The 20008-nt window shown below is 38.2% G+C and overlaps 2 protein-coding genes, 1 long non-coding RNA gene and 1 other non-coding gene across 4 annotated transcripts in view; 1 reads left to right on the top strand and 3 right to left on the bottom strand.

Annotated features, from left to right (window-relative positions):
- The window catches only part of LOC122076317 (wall-associated receptor kinase 3-like), a 28308-nt gene extending 22072 nt beyond the window's left edge, over positions 1-6236 (bottom strand). The window contains exons 1-3 of the mRNA XM_042641631.1: positions 5212-6236; positions 3970-4146; positions 2054-3243 (exon numbers count right to left, since the gene is read on the bottom strand). Of these exons, the coding sequence (XP_042497565.1) occupies positions 2054-3243; positions 3970-4146; positions 5212-6082 (2238 nt within the window). The 5' untranslated portion in view covers positions 6083-6236. The remainder of the gene's footprint in view (positions 1-2053; positions 3244-3969; positions 4147-5211) is intronic.
- Positions 461-1097, bottom strand: LOC122076062. The gene is made up of 2 exons (XR_006139420.1): positions 955-1097; positions 461-827 (listed from the first exon to the last, which is right to left on the bottom strand). It is a non-coding gene; the product is annotated as an uncharacterized LOC122076062 (long non-coding RNA).
- A 4898-nt stretch (positions 6237-11134) lies between the features above and the next one.
- On the top strand, positions 11135-11216 carry TRNAS-UGA. Its single transcript has one exon. It is a non-coding gene; the product is annotated as a tRNA-Ser (tRNA).
- Positions 11217-12666: 1450 nt separating this feature from the next.
- The window catches only part of LOC122076315, a 47864-nt gene continuing 40522 nt past the window's right edge, over positions 12667-20008 (bottom strand). Inside the window, exon 12 of the mRNA XM_042641630.1 lies at positions 12667-12985. Within this exon, the coding sequence (XP_042497564.1) occupies positions 12794-12985 (192 nt within the window). The 3' untranslated portion in view covers positions 12667-12793. The remainder of the gene's footprint in view (positions 12986-20008) is intronic.

Here is a 20008-nt window from a genome sequence, read left to right as displayed (position 1 = left end):
CATGGGTGGGGGCATAGAAGAAGTCATCTATAACAGAAATTTATTTATCAAAAAAGTTAATATAGCATCCAAATATATGACATTCATAATAATATATCAACTTGTACCACATATATAAATGTACCATAAAACAAGTACTACATGGGTTGAAACATCAATTTAGGTTTTCAGTTTTGGCAAAATAGTTATCGATTTTAGTTTTCAACTAGTTCTGGCATCCTTTGCTGTCTAGAAGAAAGAGAAGAGGTTCAGAAGAGAAGATTAAGAGGAACAACGTAATCAGATTATCTAGCATTCTAGCTAACCGACCTTGAAAGAAAAACCTGCTAACATCCTCTAGAAGCCAAGTAAAAATTAGAAATCTGAAGTACCTATATATTCAAATATGTGATCATGACAAAAGCAGGTTTCTTATAAAGCTTTCCCAAAATTCCAAGAGTGGTAGACTTAAGCAAAGACATAACCCACAAATTGTGTTATGTTATTCAATAATAAGACATCACATGATCCTTCACTAACTGGAAGAGTATAACTTGCTCTTTCAAACCAAGACAGAGAAAATGTTATAATGGCTGCTATAATATTAACCACTTACAATAATATTAAAAATTCAAATTACATGCTGATATGGCTATTTAGGCCATGTTAGCTAACATTTTCTCCTCTTCCTGATGTTTTAATTGAAATATGAATTCTTAAGAAGAAATAGAAGAGAATATGATGTTACCTGCTATGCGTGTGATCGAAATTTCTCCTCAAAACGTTGCCTAGAATATATTTCTATCTTAATCACTCAGAAAAAGCCCTAAATCCCATTCCTGTTTGATCTGTGATTATAGTAAATGAAGAAGAAGGAGAAACGGTTAGAACAGAAGATTCAGAAAAACACAAAAGTGCGAAAAGGGGAGAAGAAGAGAAAAAGAGAAAAGCGAACAAAGGAGAAGATGATGTTACCTGCTATGCGTGTGATCGACGTTTCTCCTCAAAACGTTGAAGCTTGATCTTCAACCCAGAATATATTTCTATCTTAATCACTCAGAAAAAGCCCTAAATCCCATTCCTGTTTGATCTGTGATTATAGTAAATGAAGAAGAAGGAGAAACGGTTAGAATAGATGAAGAAAAACACAAAAGTGCGAACAGGGGAGAAGAAGAGACAAGAAGAGACAAGAAGAGACAAGAAGAGAGAGAAGAAGAAGAAGAGGAGAGAAGGGTTTACCTACAGTTGCTCCTCACGCTCCAGCTATCGGGAACGATCGGTCCTAATTAGGGATTTTGAAATGAAACTATAGTGACGGAACTCCTTTTTGGAGTTCCGACTTTGGCTTCCGTTTTCGTTTTTTTTTTCAATTTTCGTTTCAAAAAAATCGAAATACAACATAATCCCACCAAACGGTTTTTTACGTTTTTTTATTCTAATATAATGAAAAAACACTAGAAACGTTTTTTCAGAACGATACCAAACTCTTACAAACACAGATTTGAACTTAGTCTTTTGCCTAAAGAATCATTATCAAATATTATATTTTTTTATCTAAGAGATCAATAGATTAAGCTACAACTAACCCACACCAAATAGCCAGTTAATTTATAAATGACTTCACTCCAATAAAAAAAATTATGCAAAATAACTAGAACAAAAAAGAAATAAATAAATAAATAATAAAATTTGTAAGAACAAAAATCGTAGTTTTATTTTATTTTACTTCTTTTTTTTTTTTTGGGGTGCTAAATAAAAACAAAAACATAGTATCACTGTATTAGTAGTATACAACAAGAAGTATAGATATTCTTAATCAACAGCTAATATCATATTTATAGATTAGATCTTTACACAAAATATCACATTTATTTTTAATCAATATATGCATATTCCTCCACTTAATACATCAAACTATCCTACATACATGCACGCTTTTTCCCGTGGGATGGGGGAGCTGGAGAGTTGGGCTAGACCTAACCTAAAGCCTGGTATGGTCCCACCTCAGGCCTATATTTTTGTGGCCTAGCTTGGCCCACAGACTAGAAAATCCCAACCCAAGCCTTGATGATCATCGAGCGATTTGTAGACCCAACATGAAGTTGCTTTCCACACTTTCTTGGCCACCTGTATCTTGGCCACCTGAATCACCAACAAGAAGGGCTGAACGCTCACCTAGAAGGTAATCAGTCTCCATGTGGTTTACTTGCTTCCATTGGTGCTGTGGAGACATTCTCAAAGCTTCAAGCTCTGCTGCAACCTCCTTCATTGTGGGCCTCTCCTCCCCCTTAGCGTTCAAGCATTTCATCACAAGATTAGCAACTCCCAAGAGCTGCTCTCTATTTCCCTCTTTAACAACCTTGTCATCTAGAATCCCGAATAGGTTGTTATTTGCCATTGAAGAAATAAAATACATTGCTAGACTTCTATGTTCCTCAGCTCTCTCTGATGAAATTGGATTTTCTCCCGTTAAAAGTTCTGCAAGAACTACACCAAAGCTATAAACATCACTTTTATCAGTTAGTTGACCGGTGAAAAATCCTTCTGGGTCTAGATACCCATATGTCCCTTGAACTAATGTGGTCATCTGAATTCGATCCATAGGAGCCAACCTAGAAGCTCCAAAATCAGATACTTTAGCAGTGTAGTTATCATCAAGTAGTATATTAGTGGACTTCACATCTCTATGAAGAACTGGTATTGAATGAGCTGAGTGTAAATAGGCAAGTGCTCCAGCAGTTTCAGCACCAACCCTTAAACGATCCTTCCAAGAAATAGAAGTTGCATGATTCTCTTCATGGATATGTTCATAGAGGGTTCCACTAGAGATGAACTCATAAACCAACAATGGAACCTCTGTCTCTAAACAACAACCCAAGAGCTTTACCACATTTCTGTGGTTGATTTGAGAAAGAATATCAACTTCATTTATAAACTGTATGATCTGGCTCTGATCCACTATTTTTGATTTCTTAATAGCTACTACTCTCTGATCTGAGAGAATTCCTTTGTACACTGTACCATACCCTCCTTGACCAAGAATTTGGCTCTCATCAAAATTGTTGGTTGCCTTCTTAATGTCATCTACGGAAAAGATCTTTGCAATATCTGCAACACCTTTATGTGTGGCTATGTGTTGTCGTAGTAGCAAACCTCCATTTTGCTCAAAGAATTTTTCTCTGAGTCTGATAAGCCTCCTTCTCTTTATTGCCCAGTATACCAAAAAGATGCAAGCAAATAGGAATATAATGCCTAGCCCAGTACCTGCATCAAAACCACTTTGTAAATTTCTCTTTTCTTTTTTTGGGTGGTGTAAATATAATTTTTCAAATCTATGCACTACTTAAAATATCAAAATAGTCTTCAACATTAAAATGATGACAATTTTAAGTAATTTTAAGTAAGTATGTAAACAGAAAGTTGAAAATCCAAATTCGATTTGCATCTTGTGTCCGTTTAAGAGTATTCGTATCCGATCAAAGGGTATCTGGATCCGAATTCAAATTATCCAGTCATTTAATTATCCAATCCGATTAACGATTTTGAGGGTTCTTAAAACCCAACACATTCTAAAGAATGAGGAAAAAAGCTATGAGAACCTAGAAAGATCGATTAAAATCAAATTGTATTCATTGGGAGAGGAAGGTCCAAATTCACAAGTTAGAGATGTATGAAAATATTCAAAAATCCAAATTCAATTGGCATCCATATCCCTTTAATGGTATCTATATCAAATCAGGGATATCTGAATCCGATCACAATCGATCAGTATCCAACATCCCTAATTTTAACAACCCTTTTCTTTATATAAATATACCAGAATTTCAGAAGTTTTGACCAAAATTACAATTCATATTAAATATATTTACCCCTTACCTTTTTTTCTTTTTATTTTTTTTTATTATTATTATAAACTCCTTTGATGAATTGTGTTGGTATGAAATAATTAAGAAATAACTGGTTTACTAAAAATAAATAAATAAGAAATACCTGCAATAATGGCCACCAATGGAACAGCTCCAGTATTGTGCATACAACCTTCTCTATTTTCAAGACCATCACCGTGGTGGTTCTTTGGACATATGCACTCATAACTCCCAAAGGTGTTATGACACATTGCTTCCATGACACAGGAATTGTTGTATCCTTCCTTGCATTCATCTATGTCTTCATCAAATTTATTTAAACAAAAAGAAAAAAGAAAAACCAACGTTAGTTATAGTACCAAACACTTCATAGTTCATAACAATTTCAACCTATTTGAATTAGAATAGTTCATCTATGAGTTTCAATCAAAACCCAACATGATTTCAGGACGGATTAGGTTGCAGATACTATTTAAAATTACAAATATACGAAATAAATCAAGAACCTGACAGAAATATGAATTATTATAATCTAATTAATACGGTTAAGGCATAAATAGAAATTCTGTCCCTTTATGATATCTTTGAAAACTATACTTATATACAATTAGCAGTTTTCTAAACATCTCATGTGTGCATATTATATACAATTTCTTCATAATAAGTTTACTAATAATTTTCCCAACTTGACCCAGTCTCCACTTGGCTTATTAAATTTCTAACCTTCTACTTATAGGTGTGACTCAGTCCAACCCAACATTTGAATTTTATGGGTTCAGACTCTGGTTGGTCAGTCCTATTCATCCAACCAAGCCCTAGCCAAGTTGCACCTCTATTTATAGTACCAAGTTGACAATATCCAAAGGTGTCTGAATCATTTAGATTCAATGTATCAAGCATATGTATAAAGTTTTGCTAATATCGACAGTGATGGCCTTCATTGTATGGTACTTAATTATCCTTGTATAAAATGGTAGGCCATGAGTTGTTTGGACTTCTTATCTCAAATGGAAATGTTAGTCAATACATGAAGAGGACCGTAGCCTGTGCGACCTTGTGTTTTTTATAATAAAATAAAAAAGTGGTAGACAAAATGCCACGTGGACAACTTCAAACTACTAATTGAAATAATTCAAGTCCACAAAATTAAAAAATAAAATAGTAAAGGAAATTTCAATAAAAAAAGCATATTCAGTGCACGAGAATCTACCATTGCAGGATCTAAGTTATAATGTATCAACTTTATTCTGTTTTATGAAAATATTATTGTTTAACCATAATGGAACAACCTTATTGTTGTACTCAAATCTGCCTTTTAAAAAAAGAAAATACAGGGGAAAAAAAATATGTGACGGAAAATTTATACCTTGGCATCCTGTGGAGAGATAAGGGTTCCCCTCAAAGCCATCCTTGCAGTAGCATCGATAACCAGGGCCATTAGTGGAGTTAGAGCATTTGGTATGAGGTCCACAACTATAATACTTAGTTGGATCTACAGAGGCAGCTTCATCACACGTTAAATTCCCAATAGCCCAATCCACAGCCACTGGAATACTCGTCCTATCTAGGCTGTTTCGGTAGACATCTGACATTTTAAAGCTGAAGGAGTCCACAGCAGCCAAGAATGCAAAGCTACAGCTACTGTTACCCCAAGACCCATTAAGGCTAACAGCATTTGAGAGACCCGCATTGAACCTCTGAAGCCCTTTGGGGATATTGTTCTGGCAACAGCCCATACCATCGCAAGATCCATCTTCCACACTCGTCCCATTAGTACAGAATGACAGGCACCCACTGACAAAAGCCAACTCCTGAAGCTCACTTATGGTGGCCAAAGTATTGCATCCTATAGCAGTAAATCTACTGCGATTGGCAGAGAACCTGAATGGACTTACATTGAAACTGAAAGAAGTATTGTTGGATCCGCTCGAAGTCGAGCAATAAGAAGCGTAAGATTGACGGCCTTCGATCATGATTTCGGCATCCAATGGTAGACTAAGAACCTCAAGATGTCCATCTTCAACACCTCCAAGGAAGGGCTTTGGGGGGTTGTATGAGGTGTTGCATGTTATGCTATACTCAGCATCCATATAACATCCTTCCCCGATGCCGAACGGGAAAGGTATGGTCACTTCGCCGCAGTTTTGTGGACAATTTTGTGAGGGTTGGAATGGTAATGCAATTACAGCAACCCATGATAAGATGATGATAAGACACAGAAACAAGTGTTGCGCCATGACTTAACTTTTTTTTTTTCTTCTTCTTCTTATATGTCCATTGATAGAGGGCTGGAGTCTGAAAGTATGTATTAAATAGGTGTAGAGCCTGCAAGTGGACTATTGGGTCAAGCAGACTCTGCTGAACTTTCAATAATTTGCTTTCATCGCATTCACCACAGATTGTCTACTTGAACTAGTCTTGAATGATAATTGGAGCTACACGAGAATTCTTTAACCCATATAGAAATTGTGGAAATTGGAATAGGTCAAGCTGCCAATAAGTCAAGCTGCGAAAACTTGAATGCTCCTCTTTTAACAATTACGCGTAGGTATTCTCCTCTTGATGCAATACACGATGGGATGGTTTGATTTATGTTTTTTAGTGAAAAGGATAGAAAAAGACAGCATAGAATATCTCTGGTTATTATTTACTCTGGTCATGTAGATCCTTACGTTAGGATGCACATAGATATCAATAGAGGTGGGGATTTTGTATTTCTTTAGGGTGGACATCATTTTGCCCTTGTGTCAAGGTATAAGAACCATGCAATCAGAGAGCATTTTTTCCTCATTATCTAAATAGTTCATGTTGGAGCAAACACCAATCATTTTCCCTTGTGTCTGAGCATACGAACCATACAATCAGAGAGCATTTTTTCCTTATTATCTAAATAGTTCATCTTAGAGTAAATACTAAGAGAAATACGAAAATAAACAGACAATAAATCAGCACAACATAGAGATTTGACAAGGTTCATACTTCGGTGTGGTATGCTACGTCCTCAAGAAAAGAAGAAATATGCTTCACTATGTAGAAGAGAGATTACACCCAAACAGCGACAAGAAAACTTGCCCTGAAATCCTAGATTGAACCCCCCCCCAAATTACAATCCTTTGCTCAACAAGATGATAGTACATTATATACTCCAAGTTTCGGGTCGACCCATTAGTTCGCGGACAATCCAATCGAACCCCTCTGGTTCCATCACAGATTTTAGAAAACGTCCCATTCGGGTCACCACCAAAATATATCGGAACGGATCAATCTTTAAAATGGGTCAAGAATTCAAGATAAACTTAACAATTCAGAATCTCGACAAATGTAAAATTATGGAGCTTAGAACATTAATCAACCATGATGGAACAAATACCCCCATAAAAAAAAAAAATTTTAACCATAATGCAACTACGAACTAGAGTATGTCGAGCATACTCTCTGGCTAGCTATAGGAACATGGTTTGAGGAATGGGAAAGGATTGGGCTGAATCTGTTGGATTGGCATTGGTCTTGTTCAATCTCGATTCTTGATTGATACTCTATTGTTAGATCAGTACAAACAAAGGGTAATAAGGTAAAACCGTTTTCTTAGTGACAATTAGAAATATTTCTATCCAATTTAGGCCAATATGGGCCAATCTAGATTTGTATCGGATTGTTAACACTCCTGTCCAATCCCAAAATCGATTCCATTATCTTAAACCACGTACTAGAATGACTTCTCTTCTCATGTACATGTTATTTTCGTGGAAGGGAACGATTTGTGTATCGACTATTTTTAATTGAATTGGATCTATCCTATTATAATTTGTCTACGCATATGTACTTCAACCATTGTACAAGAAAGACATTTATGGAGAGTCTAGGTTTTGGTAATTTCACATATTTTAAGTCCCTTTGTGCAGACTTGTGGGGAAGAACGAAGGTATAGAGATGGAAACAAACACTTGAGATTTTAAATTATCCGTCCATCAGCCTTTCACCAAGCCTCTCTTTAGTAACAAAACAACTGGATTGGAGACTTATTTTTGGTAAAACCAGATTGAAGACTTCATGCAATGGACCGGGATATTAAAAAGAGAAACCCCATAAAGGCAATAGCTGACTTGTCATAGAAAGAGACCCCAACCGACTTTTGAGAGAGAGAGAGAGAGAGATAAGGAAGTGGAACACCACCACGTTTGCATCCGGAACTTCCTTTCCTGAATCATCTAGTAGTTTGGGTGGTCCTCAAATTTTGATGGAATTGCTAATTATCTGAAGAGTGGTGAATTTTCACGTAAGTGAATATATGTGAACATCCCTAATTCATGAATATGATAACTATTAAATGAGGAGAGAGAATCTATCTTCAAACTTTGAAAGCACATTTTCCATTATTAATGGTGATGCATTTAAGATGTAGACAAAATGGGCAAAGGAACTTCGTTCACTTATGTGGTCATTATATCAACAGCAGACTAATAGGAAGGCATGCAGAGACATTTGAATGGGGTTAACGGTGTTTTCGACCTGCCTATGTCTTGGCATAGAAACACATAAATGGGCAAAGTTCTTTTCAACAAGCATAATATAGGAACTAAATAAAAATGATTAAAACAAGAACCCCACAATTGGTTGACTCATTCACGCACGCCACCAAACTAATTGACAATTGGCCAGATTATCATCCACTTGGTGGGTATGATGGATTTTTTTTTTTTTTTTTTTTTTTTTTTTTTTTTTTTTAAGGTCAGGCTCAAGCCCAGAAACTCCAACCCCAAGGTTGGGCTGATGTGGGTCCCAGGACAATCCTATGGTGCACCTGAACCCCATGATGACATGTAAGAAAATAAGTAAACCATGACCATAAAGGCATGTAAGAGTCAAGATTTTATACTTAAAACTTCAAAATTATATACAAGTTCAATCGTTACCCAAAGCCTGAGTCTAGCTTGGCTCTGGCCCAAAGACTGGTGTGCTAGGCTTGGGCTGAGGCCATCCCAGCCTGATATTGGGATGGGCCAGGCTAGCCCAGTTGCAACCCTTGGTTGTATATTATTTGAAAATTATTATCAAACATCAGGAATATTCAGGATCATAGGTGTAAAATATCCTCCAGCGCTAAATGAACATAACAACTCTTTATACCAATTTAGCCCATCCAGAGAAAAATTCTTAGAGCAACTAAATACCCAATAAAACCATTGTGATAATATATAATATCATTAAACCATGGCTGAAGAACACTACAGTTAGATGTCAATAATGAGTTTGTTTATTTAACGATGAGATGTACACTCCCCCTACTTGCTGGTGCAGCATACAATTGACACTAATCGACAGTTGTTAGCTTTTTTTTCCTAAGCCTTGGTTGGCTGTTTGGTTAAAACCACTCGAAAAGTCAAACTATTTAAAGGTCATGTTCTTTTTTTTTTTTTTTTTTTTTATAATGAAATTACACTAGTTAAGGGTACACAAGAGAGTGGGAGGGAACCGCATATACAACACATAAAAAACAGTGAAATTCGAATTTGGTCCTAGTTATCCAATACAACTAGCAAAACACCTTACGCTATGTTTGATTGTAAGGGGAATTTAAGGGAAGAGAAGTGAAATTTTCATACAAATATATATATATATATATATCATTAGCCATGTGACTTTAACATTAACTTTAAATCATTCTATATTTGGTTATAAAATTTGCATCCAAAACCTTTTGCTACAATATGTAAAATAAAATTTACATGTAAAATATATCATTACTAAATATGATTAAAAAAATTTAGTTTATACAATTATATGGGGTAATGATTAAAAACTTTTTTTTTTAAATTATGAAAATTTCACTTTCCTTCTCTTTAAATTCTCATTGCAACCAAATGGAACCTTAAGTAGCTCAATAATCTGCAGTAAAAAATTGTACTTTTCTATTATGTTAGTGATGCCAATGAGTTTACAGGAGGAGCTACAGATGGATGCGCTTTTGTGTAGGTTGAGATATCAGTTTTTCTATAAATATTCTCTTTTCTTGGCGTATTGTCCCCTGTCTGATGACAATGCCGAAGATGGGGGTTATGGTTTCACATTTTGTTGGAATATCATTAGATCTTTGATTTCTAGTCTGCATGTCTATATTAACTTGTCTTTTTTCTCAATTTCTTTTTGCTACAAATGATCTTTTAGTGAAAAATAATCATATCAAAGTAGATATTTTTTTATGCTTATAATTCTCCAACACAGAAAAAGTAAAAAGAAAAAGGAAAAAAATTACTGTGAGGGTTTTGTTAAATGAGTGAAATATAGATATGGTAAAAGTGTAACTTTTACCAAGGTTCTTTTCCATCATGTCCCACACTTTAACTAGCTGATGATTTGGTAGTTTAATCAATGGATAAATATGAGACATCTTGATAAACCCCCTACAAAATTTTGGTGGTCTATTTGAATTCTAAGTTCTTGCCCTTTATTTTTTATATTGTTCTTGATGAGCTCACTTAGAGTATTTTAAACATTTTCAAACCCTTATAGCGGAATGTGGAAATGCTATATTGAATTGAAACTCTAAAAATGAATGACAGAGGTCGAACAGAAAGTCCGACTAAACTCAATCAGAAAAATCAAACTAGACCAATATTTAAGATTTTCCCTATCAAAGTCAAAATCAAGCTAATAAGAAATCGATCAAAGATCGGACCAATAACCAACTTATTGAATGGATCAAAATATAATATATATATATATATATATATATTTATTTTATTTACTGGATCATTGGTACTTAAGGGTCGAGATACTATAGGGCTTTTAATTTATTTTCTTTTTCGATTTTTCAATTTCTGCAAATTCCACACATTAATTCACTTTATTATTATTATATTATAATTTATATAAATTAAAATATATGTTATATATAAACCTATGTAAACTTAATTTCATGTCATAATTAAAATTTATATGCTAATTGTATAGATTTTAATATATTTTGATAATCATCGAGGGACCAATAACCAAAACCAATAAGAGGGCAAAATCCGATAAGGCTGATAGCTAGTCATTTTAAATTTTGATTAAAAGATCCGATTAACTGATCTACTTTTACCCCTAATTTTTACTATGGTTAGAAGATCTCAAGAACATAACTACTAAAATTTGAGACCCTTTCAAAATTACAGCTTGATTTAGGACGTGAAAAATTCCAAATTTTTTATAGGCATTAGAAGTTAGGATATAATAATAAATCGGGAGGGGGTTCCTCTCCTTATAAAATATAAGAATCTATTATATAAATTCCTTTCATAAGACAAGATGTCGATATGTCCGAGTGGTCAAGGAGACAGACTTGAAATCTGTTGGGCTTCGCCCGCGCAGGTTCGAACCCTGCTGTCGACGCAACATTTTTGGATACTCTCAATTAAGGGTGTCAAACGATTTTGGTTTTGATAAGGTGAAATTAAAATTGTTTTTATTCTGTTTTGATTTTAGCGGTTTTAATTGATTTTTGTTATTCGGTTTACATGTAGTTCTCGGTTAGTGCTTTTCCTCTTTTTCTTTTTCCTTTTTTTGTAGAAACTCATGGAAATTAAAATTGTTTTAATACTATGTGTCAGTTAACCATCGGGTTTCTCATTATGAACCGAACCGAACAAAAATTATGACCTATAAAACTAAAACCGGATCAATTTACTACAGCGTGGTTCGATTCGATTATAACTGCACAGTTTCGATTCCAGTAAATGGTTTCGGTTATAGTTTGACACCCTTATGACCAATACCACGGACCAATATTTTTTATTTTTAAATAATTGATCAAGGTTGATACCATTTCGATCTGGCCAATACTATGGACAGGGCCAATATGGATCCTAGCCGACCAATTCATGCCAATCCGATTCCTCAAAACGTGAGCCGGACAGGGCATTACTGAAGATAGCTATATCAGCCTTTGCCCAGGAAGACTCAGCTCTCATCGTATAGACTCAGGGAGTAATATCCAAGGGTGTCTAATAGAACCGAACGGAAAACCTTGAACCGATTGACACCCTTAAATTATTATCCTGAACCGAACCAAAAACGTGGAACCGATTGACACCCTTACATTATCCAATTGTTTCAACTTGCAAAAACAGAATTAATTGATCATCTTCATAATATGTATTCAAGTTGAAAATCGTGATGCTGAGTCAACCCAAGATCCAAGTGATTCAGAATTCAACTCTGATAAATCCCAGAACTCCAATGGTGTGTCTTATGAGAAAAGATAGACATGGGTTGTGACAAAAGGGGTGGCAGGGGGAAACTCACTGATTCACTCTCAATCTTGAGTGTTGCTGGAGAGTAAAGATCCATCCTTTTTCCAATTGAAACGCCAATCAATCAAGACAAAGGAACAAAGGAAAGTTTCTTCAAGAAACTCTGTTGTGAATGCCATAGCTATGCGTAATATAAGACTGAACAGTTTTGAGGGAGACTAGGTCAGAACTCAAGCTGCCTCTGTCAGCGAAGGGGAGGGAATTTCAAAAGACTAGTTTAAACACATTTGGCTGCCAAATCTTCCAAGTTTATCCCTTCCTACTATCAAAATTTCTAAACAAAGTTAACTTGGGTTTGTAATGATCCTGAATCTTGAGGCCTTTCTGAATTCTTGTCCTGGCTTAGCCTTACTGAAGCCAATGATTATGGGAATAAAACCTAAGTGAAGCATCATAAAGGATTCACCCTCAGAACAAGGATTGGTGATATTAGATGGTGATGGAATACACAAATATTGGCTTTGCATGACAGATCCAGTGGACTTGTTTTCAGTTGGAAATGAATGAAATGCAGATTCCAAAAAGCAATATTAAGGTTAACCCGGCAATTGCGGAAAGAGATATATCAGTTACTTATTCTTCCAGTGATCTTACAGATCTTGTACTGAAAACTCAAAAACTGGCATGAAATTGCAAAACACATGGAGAGATTACAATCTACATTATCTCAACAACAGCTCGGCCTACTATACATCCCTTGTCAAGATCTTGGTATGCTTTGGCTGCCTCCTCAAATGTGCATTTTCTTGAAACAGCTGCATTGAGATTGAAGATACCTGTCTCTGCAAGTTTAACCAACTTTGGTAGATCTTGCCTTGCTCTGCCTCCATACGAGCCAATAATCTTTACCTGATTCATGATATTATCAAAGCTAAAATATTATTCTCTGATTTCTTAACATAAATGAGTTGCTAGGAAGATAAAGAACAAACAGTAAGCAATATGCAAGGTGAGATGGACATAGCAACAGCAATAGTAACATTGTAATATTTTTAATGCAACAAGTAAACTACGGAAGATTGAGTTGTTTCATTATCTTTTGTCTAAGTGCATCCACAAAGTTATATGGCCACACCTTTAGTTAGGGCAAAATATCAATCTGACCAGCTGAGATGGAAAGAAATATCTAAGTTAAGACAGCTTAAAAATCATATCCCAATATCTGCTTCAACTAACACTAGCAGGAGGTAAAAAAAAATCTGAAATCCAAAGCCTAGGATAAAATAAAAAAATTTGCTTGATACTTACCCATCCAAATTAACTACTAGGTTCCAACTCGAAAGGAAATTTAGTTCAATTTTTATTTTTATTTTTTTTTTAAATAAATATCAAGGGTAAATTTTAGGGTTGCATGATAAGCAAACCTTCATTTATGAACAAAACAAAGTCGGACGCTTTCAATCCACCCAATTTCAGCAGATCTTGTTAGGAATATGCCCACACTCCTAAATTGGTTTTGATGATAACAAACAAATAGTCACTTTAACCATAGTTGTTGAGTAGTGCCTAGTGTAAGGACACACCTTTGAAGAAAAACGCTCACATGTCAAACTCCAAGAATCCAAGCTTCAAGATGTCAAGACATGAAGCTCATCTCAAGACAAGGGCTTATGATGGGGACATCAAGGTGTAAAGACGTAAGAAGAAGAAGAAACAGCCATCTTTGTGGCTGGAAGAATAGAAGGAAGTAGAAGGAAGAAGCAAGGAAGAAGGGAGGAATCGACTAGCCTTACCCAATGCTGGTTGATTCCCTCTCTCTTTCCAATCGCCCAAGATTTTGTGGGCCCCATTTGATTTGTTGTTTTAGTAGGTTTATTTCCCAGTATCTTATTTATTTAGGTCATTGAATTAAGTAGGAAACTAAATAACACTCCTATTTATTTTTTTTAGGAAACTTCTTTATTTCTGAAATTATGTTCCTAGATTAGCCTTTTCCTTTTTAGTTATTATCCTATTATTTATGTAAGGCCATTGGCCATGATAGGAGATTTTATTTATTGAATGAACAACGAAAAAAGGCCAACATCTCTCTCTCTCTTGTTTCTCAGTCTCGCCTCCCTCTCTCTTTCTCGTCTTTCTCCCTCCCTTTCTCGACTTTCATCTCTCTCTTCATTGTTTTCTGTTTCTCTCTATTGCTGCTGCCCTTTTACAGCCATTGTTCAAAGTAATTGGAGATCAACTCCATAATTTCACCTCCATCGAGAAGACCCCACCTGGGTTGCTGTTGAGTTCCTCATCAACAAGTTGGGCTGTTGCCGAGCACTACATCATCAAACTGGACCTTCTCCTTCGTCAAATAAGGTGGACTGCACTTCTGTTTTGGAGGACATCATCTTCTTCTTTTCTCCTCAGACCAGGACAGCAACAAGGTAAATAATCAAACTAAACCCCCCCACCTCCATTAATCCCTGTTATATGTTGCAGCCCATTAGCATTGAAACCAGCCCTTGCCCCCTCGTTTATACCTAATTTACCTACTGTTTTAAGTCTTTTTTTTCTTCACTGTTATATCTCTAAAACCCTGAGTTTCAATTTTAGTTGGCTGCTAGAGGACATTGATTGTTTGCATATCTTATTTGGTGTCTAGATTGATTTGTGCTGAACCTAACATTCGCATAACGTTTGTTCCCTTCCCCATGTCCCCACTTGAAACTTTAGTAAATTATTATGTGTTTTTCCGATTAGATTGATATTGCTCCTGGCTACATGTTGATTTGTCTTTATTTATTGCATGTTGAATCTTGTTTTGTTGAGCATACCTAAACCCCAACCTAATCCCAAGACCCCCCCTTAAGTTTGTCTTACCTTAATTGAGTCACTTTTGTAGGGACCCTAGTCTTCTAGGAAATCCCCTACATCATCTTGGTATCAGAGCATGGTTTTGTCTAGGATTAGGGTAATTAGGTACTGCTGCCCTTTGTTCACATGTCTTACCTTTTGAGGTCTAGTCTCCGTCACCATCTGTCCGTAGTCGAGTCTGAGCTAAGAGAGCGATACCATAGATTAGAGGACACCCTTTTCCTTCTTAAGTTGGCGAGACCAAATAGCATTGGACGCTATTCCCTCCAAAAGCACATACTTGAGAGGGAAATTTTTTACCTCAAGATTGAAAGGGCTAACTACTTGTCTCAATTGGAGATTCTGAGTAGACCTTAAGTCTTTGGTGGCAACCATACCTTGGCTGCCCATTTTCTTATGTCCACTCGTAGTGGTAGAGCATACCAGGATATGTCTGACCCCCTAGCACCTCCACCCAATCTGAGCAACTGGCTGAATTCATGAAAGCCGTTCAAGCCATACAAGAAACATAAGTTGTCAATCTCCAAGCCCTTACCGATAAGTTGGCTGCCCTCGAAACAAGTGCCCAAAACCCTGATGGACGGCAAGGCCGTAACACAACTGGCACTGAACCTAGGGGCAGAGGCCCTATCCCTGAGGAAGTAAACGAGAATAACTAGACTAATGGTTATGACCAGATAGGGGATAACTTCCAAGGCCTAGGGTGTGGTAGGGATCAAGGTAGGGGTCGAGGCCCACCGCCAAGACACCAAACCCAATACGGAGATGATGAGGGTTATGAGCATCCTGATAGGGGCTTTGATGTCAAACGGATGATTAAGGTAGATGCCCCTACTTATGATGGTCAGAATGATGCTAGGATCCTTCTGGTTTGGATCAAGCAGATGGATAGGTACTTCGATTTCTACGATATACCAGAGAAAGTCCGCTACCGATTTGTTAAGTTCAAGCTTATTGGAGCTACCCAGGACTTATGGACAGACTTAGAGTACCAGGAGGACCACCTAGGACTTGAGCCAATCACCACCTGGGTAGAAATGCAAGAGCGGCTCAAGAGGGAATTTTTGTCTATCACATATAGGCTCCAGTTGTTGAATGAGATGAATACCCTGAAGCAAGGAAAGTTAACTATGACCGAATACATGAGCAAGTTCAATAAAATGAAAATTAGAAGCCATATTCGGGAGGACGTTGAGCAGACACTATCCAGATTCCTTACTGGGCTCAACTCCGAAATTCAGTCTCATATGGCACCCCACCTGGTGCGAGACGTTCCACAGGCGTTCAGGATAGCTCTTGAGGTAGAATCCTCCATGAGAACTTATTCTCAGAGGAAAAGCTTCCAAGTTGGGGAGTCCCAATTTAGAAAACCGCCCCAAGGCCCAACTGGATTCCCAAAGCCCCCTGCTGCACCACAGCGTCAATATGATAACAAAGGTAAAGGAATTTTGGGAGAAGCACCCAAAAGTAGTGGGCAACAACAGTGCTTCAAGTGTCGCGGGTTTGGTCACTTCTCCAGAGAGTGTCCCAATAGATATCTTTATGTGGGAGAGCAGACCCCTGAAGAAGGTGACCAAGAGGGTTTTCAGGACCATGAGTATAAGGACCATAGACCAGATGAGACCATATCTGATGAGGACACCAAGGAGGCCGGTGACCTCAAGCTCGGCATCATGCGATGCATGGTCTCACAACCTAGGAGTAGCGATGATTGGCGGCGAACTAATATTTTCATCACTTACACATGTCATCAGGGCAAGAACTGCCGCGTCGCCATAGACAGCGGGAGTTGCATGAATGTGGTCGCCAAGAGTGCTGTTGTTCGAATGGGCCTCAAACCTGAACCCCACCCCAAGCCTTATAAGGTCACCTGGGTTGATCAGTCCACCATTCCCGTTAACCTGAGGTGTTTAGTTCCCCTACACTTTGCAGGATATGAGAATCGAGTGTGGTGTGATGTCCTAGAGATGGATGTTGCCCACATCATCCTAGGTAGACCCTAGTCATATGACCGGGATGTCACCAATTACGGGAAGTCTAACACCTATGTCTTTAAGTTCAAAGGGAAGAAGATCAGACTGTGACCCCCAGTGCCCCCAGGGAAGTTAGGGTTCCAGAACATAAGGGAAGTACATCCAAACACACCCCCACGAAAACACTCCACATTTTAAATCAACAACAATTTGAAGGAGTGTCACGAGTCAGGGGTGATTTATGCTCTAGTTGCCATACAAAGTAATACCGATAGGTCACGCTTATTCACTGAGGCTCCTAGAGAAGTGCGACCCTTGTTGAGAAAATTCGAGAGGTTATTCCCTGAGGAACTACCTGATGAGTTACCGCCTATACGTGACATCCAGCACGCTATTGACTTAGTTCCAAGATCCTCTCTTCCAAACTTACCCCATTACCGAATGAATCCCAAAGAACATGCCGAACTCAAACGGCAAGTGGATGAACTGTTGCAGAAGGGATTCATTAGGGAGAGCCTTAGCCCGTGTGCTATACCTGCCTTGCTCACACCAAAGAAAGATGGCACCTGACGTATGTGTGTTGATAGTAGGGCCATCAATAAAATTACCATCAAATATAGGTTCCCTATCCCTAGGCTTAATGATATGCTAGATATGATGGCCAACTCTTCGATCTTTTCGAAGATTGATCTCAAGAGCAGGTACCACCAGATTAGGGTTAGGCCTGGAGATGAGTGGAAGACAGCCTTCAAGACGAAGGATGGCCTCTTTGAGTGGTTAGTCATGCCTTTTGGCTTGTCAAATGCACTAGCACCTTCATGAGGATAATGAATCAAGTGCTTCAACTATTCATTGGCAAGTTCCTAATGGTTTACTTTGATGACATCCTCATCTATAGTAAGACCCCGTCTTCCCACTTGGATCACTTACAGAAGGTTTTTCATGTGCTCTTACAAGAGAAACTCTATGTCAACCTCAAGAAGTGCACCTTCATGAGTGATCAAGTCATCTTCCTAGGGTTTGTTGTGTCAACTCGGAGAGTATCTGCTGACCTTAAGAAAGTGAGAGCGATTGTAGAGTGGCCAGAGCCAACTAATGTCCATGAGGTAAGAAGCTTTTATAGCTTAGCCACTTTCTATAGGAGGTTCATCTCCCGGTTTAGTTCCATTATGTCTCCTATCACCGATTGCATGAAAAAGGAGTTTCAATGGACTAAGAGTGCTACGAAGGCCTTTAATGAGATTAAAAAGCTTATGATTGAAGCTCCAGTCCTACGCCTCCCAGATTTCTCTAAGGTCTTCGAAGTGAATTGTGACGCATCTGGTATTGGGATAGGTGGTGTCCTAGGACAAGACGGCCACCCTGTTGCCTATTTTAGCGAGAAGCTTAATGAAGCTAGGCAACGTTATTCCACGTACGACAAGAAATTCTATGCGGTTGTCCAATCACTATGCTATTGGCTACATTACCTTTTACCGCAAGAATTCGTGCTATTCTCTGACCACCAGGCTCTGAGATACCTGAGCGCCCAAAAGAAACTTAACCAGAGGCATGCCAAGTGGGTTGAGTTTCTCCAAGAGTACACTTTTGTACTCAAGCACAGACCTGGTGTCGAGAATACTGTTGCAGATGCACTGAGCCGGGTGAACATGTTCCTCAGTCGCATCAATGTTAGGAGTCGGGCTAGTGTGCTACTCCAGGCAATGAGTGTAGAGGTTGTAGGGTTCAAGCGAGTCAAGGACTAATACCCCACTTGTCCTGATTTTAGTGCGAGTGAAGGCAACCCGGTCAACCACTCGGACTACCTACTTAGGGAGGGCTTCCTTTTTAAAGGAAGCAAGTTGTGCATTCCTAAGACTTCACTCCGAGATTTCCTGATCTGGGAATTGCATGCTGGGGGAGTCGCTAGCCATTTTGATCGAGATAAGACCATCACCCTCGTTGAGGACCGATTCTTTTGGCCAGGGCTGAAGAGGGATGTTGCTAGAGTTGTGAGTCAGTGTAGGACGTGCCAGACCGCCAAACAACAAAAGCAAAACACGGGATTGTACACTCCCCTACCCGTTCCCCATTCCCCTTGGCAGGACCTTAGCATGGACTTTGTGTTTGGTCTACCAAGAACTTTGAGAGGCCATGATTCTGTTTATATGGTTGTGGACCGCTTCTCGAAGATGACCCATTTCATCCCATGCTCTAAAACCTCCGATGCATCCATAGTAGCCAGACTTTTCTTTAATAAGGTTTGTCAAGTACAATGGGTTGCCCCTCACCATAGTGTCAGATAGGGATGTTAAGTTCACCAGTCATTTTTAGGACCCTATGGCGGATGATGGGCACGAAGCTCCGTTTCTCCTCAGCTTTCCACCCTCAGACCGATGGCCAGACCGAGGTTGTCAATAGCATAGTTGTCAAGGCGTCGCCTAGACGCCTAGGCATCCAGGCCTTTTTTTAGGGGCAGGGCGAGGGACGCCATTGTGTACGTAGGAAAGGCGGTCGCCTTTGGTGTTAAGGCGTCCAAAAGGCGTCGCCTTTGGCGCCGTGGACGACTTGGTAGGAAAGGCGAACGCCTTGTGTTTTTGTTTTTTTTTTTCCTTTCACTTAAGTATTTGTTTTTTATATTCTAATTGTAAACTTTTCATTTGATGAAGTACAGGTTTTTAAATGGTGTGTGATGCATGGAATCATTTTACCCCCTTAAGTGAACAAAAAAAAAAAAAAGGTTTAGTGGTGGGGGGAAATATAACGTGAAAGGGTTAGAATTTACAACCCTCCACTGTTTCTCTCTCCCGATGAAGTGTCTCTCTGCGATTAAGTTCTCTACGCCTCTAAACCTAGAGAACCTGCACTGGATTCATTGATTCAACCGACCGATTGAAATTGAAGTTGGACTTGGCTGAAATCCATCGTTCCGTCCTCTGTTTCAACTTCAGGTATGTTTGCATTAGATTTTTTTTTCCCTCCCTCCTACTTCGTCTTCTGCTTCTTCGTTTGTGAGTTGCGACTGGTTTTTTTTTTTCCCTCTTCTTCCTCCGCTTCTTCGTCTGTGGCTTTTTTTTTCCCTCTTCTTCCTCTGCTTCTTCTTCGTCTGCGGCTTTTTCTT

Source organism: Macadamia integrifolia, chromosome 4 (assembly GCF_013358625.1).
Source record: "Macadamia integrifolia cultivar HAES 741 chromosome 4, SCU_Mint_v3, whole genome shotgun sequence".
Taxonomy (NCBI): domain Eukaryota; kingdom Viridiplantae; phylum Streptophyta; class Magnoliopsida; order Proteales; family Proteaceae; genus Macadamia; species Macadamia integrifolia.
This window is presented reverse-complemented; position numbering and strand designations above follow the sequence as displayed.